At 35.6% G+C, this 12,480-nt stretch overlaps 1 protein-coding gene across 9 annotated transcripts in view; it reads right to left on the bottom strand.

Moving 5' to 3' along the window:
• Nucleotides 1-12,480, bottom strand: part of adgrb2 (adhesion G protein-coupled receptor B2) — a 458,554-nt gene that overhangs the window by 101,433 nt on the left and 344,641 nt on the right. For all 9 annotated transcript variants that reach the window (XM_053638192.1, XM_053638184.1, XM_053638186.1 and 6 more), the window contains 2 exons: nt 9,060-9,129; nt 4,454-4,520 (listed from right to left, as the gene is read on the bottom strand). In XM_053638192.1, coding sequence (XP_053494167.1) covers nt 4,454-4,520; nt 9,060-9,129 — 137 coding nt within the window. The remainder of the gene's footprint in view (nt 1-4,453; nt 4,521-9,059; nt 9,130-12,480) is intronic.

Here is a 12,480-nt window from a genome sequence, read left to right as displayed (position 1 = left end):
TTATTTGTCCACCAACTTTTGGCCATATAGTGCATGTTTGATGACCACAGGCAAGAATTTCAATGTGTTTCCGTGTACTGATAAAGGAACAGAAATGTTGAGTCAAAACATTTTCGAATTCTGTCTGTAAGCACATATTTTTGCAGATCACTTTCAAGAATGGGTGGCATAGTGGGTAGCTTTTCCATCTCACAGCTCCACTGTAACCGGTCTGATCGTGAGCTCAGTTTACTGCTGTGTACATGCAGTTTTGCATGTTCTCCCCATGTCCAAATGGGTTTCCTCTGGGTTCTCTGCTTCCCTTTCAGCTTCCCAAAACATGCTAGGTGGATGAGCTACTCTAAATTGTGCCTAGGTTTGAAAAAACATGCAGATGTGTGAGTGCATGGTGCCAGATGTTCCTGAGATTGACCAGGATAAAATGGTTACTGATGAACTTTCAGAAATTCTTAAGTCAAAAGAATTGGTAGCTCAAGCTGTAAATTTGTATAATCCATCCTTTCAGAGAATGGACTACTTGTTCAGAGGAAAGGGATTTGTCAGCAATGTACTAGCATGGGTCATAAATAGCCAGAATAATTGGTTTACTCTATTGCCCCAGTGTTGGAAAGTTGGGTAAAGCTATAGTATAAGAACAGCTCTGGCCAGACAATGATCTTTGTCATGAATAGAAAGGGGTTTGGATGCAAATGCAAGGTTATTGTCAAAGGAGACCAATCCAAAGGGCACTGACAAAGTTAAAGGAAAAACTGCAAAAATGTAAGGGTATAGGTGATCAACAAATGGACTAGACCAGGCTAAGCAAACTCAATAACATAAGCCAGTGGTGGCTCAGTGGTGAAAACTGTGGAAGGACCAGTCAGAAGGAACCAGTCAGAAGGATGAGATTTCGAATCCCAAACCCACCAAGCATTCCCTTAACCCTTAACCGCTCTAGGTGTGCCTTATCCAGTCTATGACGCTAGCTTCCTAACAAGTTCGGAAATGTGAAGAAAAATATGCTGTACTTGTATATGACAATTTTAAAATAATAATAATAATAATAAATTGTTCAAACTTAATCAAGTTCAAAACATGCTTGGTATTATCACTAGTGATGAGCTAGGATTGATATTTGATACATGTAGCTAACCAATGAATTGAAACAAGTGTATGTGACTTTAAGTCTGGGAATGAGAGCGTGGTAATGGGTCATGTGATGGGCCAGGTGATAAGCTTTCTAGTGGAGAATTTTGGGAAAACGAGTTTACAGACAAGCTTGATGTTACATCCTGCAATTTAACTGCATCTAGACACCCATATAAATGCATCTAGACACCCATTACTGCATCTAGACACCCATATAAATGAATTTAAGAAAAATTAATTGTTAAATTGATCGCTACTGGAAATCACTTATACTCCATAGGAGAGAGACTGGATTTAAAAAAAAAAAAATGCTTTATGTAATAACATTCCCATATTACCATTTGTTAGCAGAACTGACCAACAGAATTCACATCTTATAGTACACATAGTACACAGCAGCAAACGAAAACTGAATATGTGATGGAGAAGACATTCTAACAGCTTGGAACCAGCATGAATCTTCACTTGTGACTAAATCACCATAGTAAAAAAAAAAATATTATGGATTGACTGATTGCTGTATTATCACTGCAGTTGATAATAGTAGGCGCTTTGCCTGTGGTGTGAATAAAATGAGCTGGCAGGAACTGGCTCTCAGAATGAAAGTGGCTAGACTTTGACAATTGCCTTGTGGGAAGACTAAGGTGAAAAAACTCAAAACAAAACACAAACTAAAGTATGCTTTTTCACCCCTTTACTTTCCTTAAAGACTACCTTGGTCTCACAATTTCAAATTTGTATCATTTTACACCTGGCATGGTGTAAGAAAGTAGCTATTATCATGACCATGTTTGTATAAAATGTTTTGCTCATTAGATTATCTACTAATTTTGTTTAATCTCTGTGCTGTCTTTAAGACTTAGTGATAATGGTTTTTATAGTAATGTGCTAATTTATACAATATCTTAAGTCATCTCTCTGTGTTTATCCACAGCATGGGCAACTGCTTTCCTGGAGTTCCTACCTGCTATAAATAATGTTCCAATAAATCTGTCTGTGTTTCCTGGACCCCAGCTTCCAGGCACACCTAGTCAAGTGCTTCATGCTGGGCTAACTGTCTATAATAGGCAGACTAATCCAGAGTTAGTGTCTAATTAGAATTAGTTGAGCGGGAGAATAAAGGAGTGTTGTAATCCCTGACCCTTAACTCATGAATCCTGACCCTGGCTGATTGTTCTGGACTTTAGGAGATGGATCATGAAGTATTGCTAATCATCCTATTCTATGCTATCTATCATTCTTTTCTTTCTCTTCCTGGTCTCAAATGTTTAATCTGTCTCTTCTTGTCCTTTGGGAATGAAGGAATGCCAGTGCAATTAGCAGAGTATAGCAGTTTGTCACTAGCCACAACAAACCTGGATACACTGGTACAAAAAAACAGGATTGGATTAAGGTCAGGACTTTGACTTGACTACTGGATTAAAGTCAGAACTTTGACTTGGCAATTCCAAAACATTGACTTTATTTTTCTTTAACTATTCTTTGGTAGAATGACTTGTGGGTTTAGGGTCATTGTCATGCTGCATGACCCACCTTCTCTTGAAATTCAGTTCACGGACAGATGTCCTGAAATTATTCTTTAGAATTCGCTGGTATACTTCAGAATTCATTGTTTCATCAATGATGGCAAGCAGTCCTGGCCCAGATGCAGCAAAACTGGCCCAAACCATGATACTACCACCACTGTGTTTCACAGATGGGATAAGGTTCTTATTCTGGAAAGCAGTGTTTTCCTTTCTCCATACACAATGTTTCTCATTTAAATCAAAAAGTTCTATTTTAGTCTCATCCACAAAACATTTTTCCTATAGCCTTCTGGCTTGTCCACGTGATCTTTACCAAACTGCAGATGGGCAGCAATGTTCTTTTTGTTGAGCAGTGGCTTTCTCCTTGCAACTCTACCATGTACACCATTGTTGTACAGCGTTCTCCTGATGGTGGACTCATGAACAGTAACATTAGCCAATGTGAGAGAGGTCTTTCATTTATATTTAATATATATTTAATTTAGTATTTAATTTAATTATAGATATTTAATATTGGATCATTTTCCTCAATAAATAAATGTCCAAGTAATATTTTTGTCTCATTTGTTTAATTGGGTTCTTTTTGTCTACTTTTAAGACTTGTGTGAAAATCTTTACGCCATATTTATTCAGAAATATAGAAAATTCTAAATGTTTCACAAACTTTCAAGCACCACTGTAGGTTCTTAAAGGGTTCTTGCTTTGTTCCTCTTGAGATAACCATTAGAAATTCTATATAGAACCATACATTTCAGAAAATGTTCCAAGTTGAACCTCCTTAAGAAAGCTAGAATGATACAGACATAGACAAAGGACATTTATTGTCCTTTCTTATTGCTATGACAGCTATTAAGTTAGTAGACACTGGAAAAAAAAAAAAAAAAAAAAAAAAAACTTTAAAAACTGTTAGATGTTTTCTAACATCTAAAAATTGTTATGTATAGTTAAGAAGTACTTCAGATTTCTATTTTGTTGCACTGAAATGATCTCTTGGAGACCTTGGAGTTAAAACTAGTATGGTTTTAGCTCCAAATTCTTCACACATGTTTCTTTGGCTTCCAGAAGGCAAGCTGCATATCTTCATGACAGTCTTACAGCACCTTGAACGTGAACATAGTTTATCTAGATTCTAGATTCTGATGGCTGTGAAGTGCTGTTCTGAATCTGAGTGCACTGCTACAGTGTGGGCATTGCAAGTGACCCAAACAACAGCAGGTTCACCAAGTCCCTTGGCTTTCAAATTCTGATCATGTTAAAGTACTTGCTGAGAGACAATTGCACTGTTCTCCTCTTTGCTGAAAGCTAGACTAATTATTTTTCCATTAATTAGATTTTGCCTCCCCGAGGATGAGGAAGCAGCATCTCCAGATGCCCAAATCTCATTTCCTGCAGTTTGTTTGAGTCACAACACCACCGAGACGTGGACAAACAACGCAAATCACATCTGACCATGAAGAAACAGAAAAACAACGCAAATCGCATCTGACCATGAAATATAACGGAAACAGCTTGCTCAACACTCACTCTAAACGCACCTGAGGCCAGACTAGAGATAATGTATATGCATACACACACACACACACACATACACACACACACACACACACACACACAAACTCTACAAAGTTTACTGAAGCATTTAAAACATGTTACACTAATGAAAAAGAAATGTGCACAACACTAATTTCATTAGTGTTGGTTTCCCTAGGTTCCTATGGTTGTTTATACTGTAGGACATCAAAGAAGCAAAAATGTCTGTATGAAGGAATGAAACCAGAAGTCTGGAGTGTGACACATACCAAAACAATGACAGCTGCTGGACCAACAAATGCATAAAGCAGACCTCCTTCCAGAGATAACCAGCAACTAAAGAGGGGGAAAAAAATAATTTCATGTCAAAGACATCATGATATCAGTTACATCTATAATTAATCCTTATAAACCTCTTGTTTTAATATTCTTATATCGTAATAATCACATATTAAAATACAGACAGACAGACAGACAGACAGACAGATAGATAGATAGATAGATAGATAGCAATGCTAAATCTTCCAGTAATGCAGCTCAGCCACTGCAGTGAATCAGCTACCATAGACCAGTGGTTCTTAACACGTTACACATTATTATTATAATTACAGCCTAGTTCTCTTGTTCAAAGTAGTTATAGTGTTCAGAAACATTTTTGATAATTCATGTTCCATACCTGTCTGTTATTTAGTTTTATAAGTCATAAAAGTTATAAAAAATAATAAAAGTTATGAAAAGTAATAAAAAAGGACAAAAAAACAAAAGCAAAAAAAAATCTGTCTATCTATCTATCTATCTATCTATCAAAACAGATTATAGGTAAGGTTATATATAGATAGATTTTATATAGAATATAGATAATCATTCTATCTGGTCTCCTCCAATATGGAATGGGTGGATGGGGGGTGGTGGTGGTGGGGGGCTGATAGGGTAGGCTTGAGGGGCTTTAGTTATAAAAGTTTGAGAACCTCTGCCATAGACACACACTAACTCTACCTCCTTTTTACCGGGTGCCATTTCTTTGTTCTTAATTAAATGTTTTATTTGTCTTTATTTATGCATTTCTTTTGGATTGTTTTTTTCAAGTCATTAAATGTATCACAGGTTTCATAAAATTATTGAAAAATCTGCATATATTCAAATAACTAAGTGATTTTAAAATTGTGTAATCTGTATTTAAAATGTCATAACTGATATAAATTATACAAATCAAGGGTAGTGAGTCTCCTTATGTGTCAGTCCCTCCAGGATTTTGCCATTGTGCAATCGAAGAAATCAATGCAAAATCAAGGAAACTCCACAATATTCACAGGGGCTTACAATTTTTCAAAATTACAGCAGATTTTCAGCAGATTTGGGCCAAGATGTGTCATCATCACAATGTGCATTTAGCCAAGGCTGACTTTGATTCACGTGCGTCGAACATAAGTAAAAGCTAAACGGTCTCATTTACCAACAAACATCACCATGAAAGACTGGGCAGAACAAATTCATGCAATTGCAATTTTGCCAAGTAGTTTTCCGAAAAAAGCACAAAAAACTCAGCAAATTGCATCACGAATTTTGAAAAGAAAAAAACAGTTTATTTTCTTCTGTCTGTTACAGAAAAATCTTTACCATATCAAATCTATTTATATGACTGTCCATGTGTAAGACCCTGTGCAACTTATTACTACAGAAATGATGATTGAGAATGAGTACCTTAATGTTACAGAACATTAATCCACACCTTCTGACCAATCAGATTCAAGAATTCAGCTGTGCCATAGTATAAACATCATATCACACACTACTTTGTTTGTAGAAGCTATTATTTGTTGCTCATTATAGTACATTTAAATAGTGAGCAGGGACCCATTTGGTTTTCAGACAAGCATCAATACATGTATATAATCCTGATTTATATTCTTTATATTCACTACAAATAGAGATAAATGACCGAGTTATATAATGTAAGCAAATAAATGGAGTCAAACCCAGAGCAAATTGCATTCACCAACTCCTAAGGGTTAAACAGATTCATATCACGCCGATGATTTGAATAGCGTTCAGTCATAATCGCAGAAAACTATTCATGCAATTTTAGGCAGAGCCAAAGGGTAAAGGAGGAAAAAATTAAAGACAGACGAAGAGTGGAAAAAAAAAATAATTTTGTTCAGTCTGCAGTTTGATTTCCCCCCTACTCTTCTTATTGAGAATGGAACCCCCATACAGTTCATTATCACGGTTTTATTCCCCATTGCTCAATTCCACATCCTTCTCACCCCTTCTCTCTGAGTCTGGCAGAGGAAATATTCACAGTACACTACATCATTTACTTTTTCTGTGTGTGCACATGGCTATCCATCTCTCTGAACAATTCCATGAGTGTCATGCCATTTGTGTTTCACTGTTGTTATATTTACAGGTATATATATATATATATATATATATATATATATATATATATATATATATATATATATATATATATAAAGTAAAGAGAAAAGACATTTTAAAACCATATTAAGTGTCCTTCACAACGACATCAATAGATAAATTGATAACATAAATCAGCCCACAATAATTACATTTTACCTTGAAATTTATTCAATAAAAATTCTCAAAATTTTTTTTGTTTTTCTTATCCATTAAAGTCTCATTCTTGAAACATACTTTTCAAGCATGCAGTTTTATAAAATGAACATTTTATTTGAGTTGCACATCATTCATATGAAATCATCATCATTCAATATTCCATAAATCACATGTTCAACGCAATGTTGCATTATTCAAATTTCCTGAAGATCATGGGAAGAAGAAAAGTAAGTTATCCCATGCTTTTTTCTATATTCTCATTGATATTGACATTGACTAGTGAGGTCACTTTGAAAGTACAACCTACCGTAGTTATCCAAACAATAGATTGAAAGCAAAGTAATGTAATTAAGTCATTAGCATTAATGTTAGTTATTTTTTTTTAGTTTACATTTTTTTTGTATTTGCCAATTCTATGCTGCCACTTATTTAAAGCAAAATGCCACCAACAAGCCTTATTTATCAAGCTGGAAAAGTATATATTGCACAGAAAATTATATTTGTAGAGTAGTATATTTCATATTCAGTTAATGTTAATATATATAAAAAAGTTTATATTATACATTACCAGTTTGATGTCAGTGATGAAGTAGAAATGCTTTTGTTTGTGGTGAGTGAATGTGAAGCCTAACAGGAGGTTTTTTAGAATTCAGTCAATGTTAATATGAATTAATAACATTCAATAAGTTAAGAAATCTTACTTTAATCTTCAGAATTTAGTTCATGTGTTAATGTTAATTTGAATAATGTGTTTTCTGTTTATGAGACCAGTTGCTGTCAAACAAATTGCTGAAATGGAGAGAATAAAGAGAGATTTGTGGAATAAATTATTATTAATTTAAAAGAAGGCATACAATGCAGAACTATCAGTATTGGTATCGGCTGATATCACTCTGACTAATCAGTTATCGGTATCGGCTGAGAAATTTAGTATCGGTATATCTCTAGTTTATAGCATTTAGCAGACACCCATTGAACACATCCTCATGCTAGCTCACTAAGACAGGGACTAAACGAACCATTGACTATGTTTACATGCACATCAGATTCCATTTAAATGGCTACTGTAAATATGCTGATCTACACATGCACTTTTCCTTTCCCGCTTTTATTTCCTGGGAGATTCAAATGCTGCAGTTGCTACCCACAATTCGTTGAGGACTGAGCAAATTTCCAATGAAAACAGGCAAATTCCAGGGGTGGGAATCAGAATTTGGGGACTCAGAACATTGTCTTAATCTGAACTGGCGTTTACATGACTCAATACTAATTAGAATATTGACAAATTTCGATTAATATCGGAATATTGATATGCTCGTAAACATAGTCTTTGAGGAAATTCTGTGAAAACCAATCGTTTTATATTGTTGGCCTTACTTAAAGAACATGAAAAATAAAGAAAGCACACCAACACAAACCCATAAATTAAAACAAATAAAATTAATCATTCGAGTATTACAAAAGAAATGGCGCCATATAAATGGAAGACAGGCCGGTCTGTCTGCACATAGCCGTAATTTGTAAACAAACACCTCAGCTGACAGGAGATTTAGCAGTCACTTATTATTAATATTATATATTATGAACTATTTTTACTGGCATAGTAGTGAGTAAAAATAACTTTAACTTCTGTTTTTCAATCTTTACCCTGATTGTTCATTTTGTGTAAAAAAACAAAACAAACAAACAAACAAAAAAAAAAACCCTTCTACTTCAGTTTTTCAGTTTTTTTCCTGATCAGTTGTTCCATGCTCAAATCAAACTGTCCGTGCACTTGAATGTTTATGGATTTTTGTGGGCGTCACTACATGCAAATCAGCTGTGCAATGTGCACATGCTTGGTAATTTATGAGTGTTCATCAGCACACATGCAAGTGCGAAGAAAAGCAGTGTTTCTGAAATTTTTGTAAATCCGCCAGAAATTTCCAGTTCAGTTGGGTTTACAAAAACATTTACACTCAACTTTACCAGAAAAAATTAAAAGATTGATAAATGAAGCCCATTGTTACGAAATAAAACCTTGTAAAATGTGAAGTTGTGTAGTTACAAGTGCTAAATGGCACGCTAATTGCAGAGTCACTCATATATATATATATATATATATATATATATATATATATATATATATATATATACACATGTTATCTAAATACACATTTAATTCATTCCTATGTTTTGCAATCCTGCTTATTTCAACTTACCTTCTTGTCAAAATGGCAACAATGAGGATAAATGTGAGTGTTCCTCATATTTCAGTGTTATATCAGAAGCTCTGAGGTGAGTGATAATGATACTCACTAGTTTGGTGTGCCGTAGCCTCTAGCTCTGGTAAATCCTACAGATACAGCAACAACAAGGGCTGGCAAACCTGTGGAGAGAAGACATAAAAGTGACAAAAAGACAAGAGAGGAAAATATAAGAAAGAAATGAAAGGCTAATATTTGTATGACAGAACAAACCACAGGAAAATGAGGTGGCCTAAATATCTTTGCTCAGGGCAACAGGCAGCCATTAAGGTTGGCTTCTTCTTTTCTTCTATTCTTTTAGAGAAATATGTACATGTAACACCATCTTTTATTTTGAGAGCCACTAGACAAGGATGGGTTTTGTTAAGCCTTTTAAAAGAGTGCTTAAATCACTTTTCATGTATTTGACACTTATTAGGGATTGTGTCATAAACATTCACATGGAATAACATGCATAAATAAATGCATGTTTACTCAAATCCACAGATTGAGTAAGGTTTACAAATTGCTAGGGTTTACAGTGAATGGTGCTAAAGACAAAAACAATCCAGTGAGAAACAGTTACTGTATGTGGGTGGAAATGTTGGAAGAAAGGTCAGAGGAGAATGGCCAGACTGGTTTGAGCTGACAGGAAGACTATGGTAAATCAAATAACTACTTTTTGCAACCGTGGTGAGCAGAAAAGCAACTCAGATTGTCAAACATTGAGAAGGATTGCCTACAACAATAGAAAACCAAATCCTGTCAGCCATAAACATGAATCTGAGGCTAAAAAGCACAAAGGCTCACCGAAACTAGATGATTGAAGATTAGAACAAGACCAAATAACATTTTTCCAATTTTCAATTGTCCACCTGGATGACGGTTATGGTAGAGCCCCAGACCCATGTTGGAGACGTGGATTTTTCCTACCCTTGATCGCCCATGCGAGATGTGAGGCCGATGATTGAGTGTAAGATATAAGATACCATGCACTCCTGCCTGTCAGTATGGAGTTGGACTTCTTTCACAACTACAGTTGGAGTGTGATGATTCTTGATTTATCTGAGCTGGCATAGTACAATTAGTCAATTCTGACCCAATACCCAAATAACATGATTGTCAGGGCTACTCAGCCGCTCAGGAACATTATATTATAAAGATTTTCCTCCCTGGCTGAATAATCGTGTTTTTTTTGTTGTTGTTGTTGTTTTTGTTTTTTTAATTTATTTATCATTTGGCATATTGAAAATAACAAATTATAATAATCATATACATCTAATCTACAGGTATAGAGACATTTCAATTTCTGTATGGTCTCTCTTTTTACATCGTGGTGTATATCAGTGCAACACTTTCGATGGAGTCCCTCCTGCTGCTGCATCTCTAATGTGTTTGCCATCGCAGTTGGGAAGGGCTGCTTTAGCCATGTGCTAATTGCACCTATCAATTATGCTCTCGCTTTGTCTGGTGCACTGTATTCACACTTAATGAGCATGTCTCGGAAATATTCATGTAATTAACAATGCTCTGATTAACTCCGCAATTTGAGCGCAATTAGAAAAACTCACATGTAAAGTAAGGAGGAAAATGAAAGCAGAATGCAAGAAAAAGGAAAACATTGACCAGTTTTACCAAGTGGCCTGGGAGTTAATTGAATGCGGCTTTTATTATGACTTCAATAGTAATGACTCCCTAAGACTGACATATACAATAATCGGAGTAAATTACAATACTTACTTTTGACAAATTTGACAGAAGGACTATAGCTTCATTTTCAAAAGCCTATTTAAAGACAATTTGATGAGATATGTTAATGCTATGCTATCGTTCAAAGCTATAGCCAATGTAAGCTAGGGGTATTACAGCCATTAAATAAATTTAAATTCATCAACCATGATTCAGGGAACTTTTTAAGTAGTTGGATGTGTGTGTGTGTGTATGTGTGTGTGTGTGTGTGTGTGTGTGTTTGTGACTGTGTGTGTACTATTAGCTACCTCCAGCAAATTAAAGGCATAAATGTTGCAAAGGCCAACAAAACAATAAAATGTTCTTGACTGAGAAAGAAAAAAGTTTGCAACATGTATCATTTGAAGACAACGAAGGTTTGTTTCAGAATGAATGTTCCATGTTTTTAGTTGTCTGTGAGCTACTATAGTGTAAATTTTGTCACTGTAGCTGCTCAGATTCTCTTTGGGTTGATGGATTATAAATAGCAGAATCGATAAGCATGCAAGCACATCTATGTATGGATGTAATTGCTTAGATATCTCCTCGAATATATATACTTCTGCTGCTATCATAGGAATTTTTATCTCCGTTGTGACATCTGTAACTTGTTAAGCAGAAGCGACATGCCATATTGTGGTACATCACTCTGTTGTGCTGAAACGAATGGAGGAAGCCAGATTGGGGAACGGCATGAGGTTGAATAGAGCAGAAGTTTCATGTCGTACTGTACTGCATCACTCATCCAAAGGAAAACATAGATAGATGCAGTCACAGTGCTGTGTTCAGGGGTGTTAATTTGTCCCTAGTGTGAGGTTGTTAAAATAAAAATAGCATATTTTATCCCTGGGTTCTGTTCACTGCTTAGTAATAGATGTCACATCAGTCTATGCAGTGTTCAGTTTATGTCACTATAACATAAAGTTTATAATACCCAGTATACACTTATTGGCCGTTCATGCAATTATCTAATCAACCAATCACGTGGCAGAGTGGCACAATGCAAAAATCGTGTAGCTACAGGTAAGAATTTTAGTTAATGTTCCCGTTAAACATCAGAATGGGGAAAACATCTCAGATCTCAGTGACTTTGACCATGCCAGTTACACTAGTTTGAGTATTTCAGAAACTGCTGATCTCAGTGGAGTCTTCAACATATGGTGCGAAAAACAAAAAAAAAACATCCAATGAGAAACAGTCCTGCAGATGGAAATGCCTTGTTGATGAGAGAGGCCAGACGAGAATGGCCAGACTGGTTCAAGCTAACAAGAACGCTGCTGGAGCTCAAATAACCACTCTTTACACCTGTGGTGAACAGAAAAGCACCTCTGAATACACAAGTCAAACCTTGAGGGAGATAGGCTACAAAAGCAGAAGACTTGTTTTTCGCTCCTGTCAGCCGGTTTGAAGTGGTTATGTTTTGTTTCATTGTGATGCTTCATGGTACCACTTCTGACAAGTGCCATGGACTCTGAACAGATGAGACATCTGCTTTGAATGCAGTGCAGGGAGAATAAACACACACACACACACTCACTCACACACACACACACACACACACACTTCTGTGTGCATTCATCTTTAAACATTATGCTTTCATCAACTTTTTTTTTTAAACCAATTTTTGTTGTTGTTTTTTGCTAATCAGACCAAAGAGGGTAAGTGAAATGAACAAGCTTTGAAGGTCCATGAAAGGTTGACCCCTGTGTTGTTGGTTTTTTTTTCATGTTTCAAGTGCTTGGCTCAGTCTGATGAAATATTCTGTG

This window comes from Ictalurus furcatus, chromosome 12 (assembly GCF_023375685.1).
Source record: "Ictalurus furcatus strain D&B chromosome 12, Billie_1.0, whole genome shotgun sequence".
NCBI lineage: Eukaryota > Metazoa > Chordata > Actinopteri > Siluriformes > Ictaluridae > Ictalurus > Ictalurus furcatus.
The sequence above is the reverse complement of the archived record's forward strand: the minus strand, read 5'-3'. Positions and strand labels throughout refer to the sequence as shown.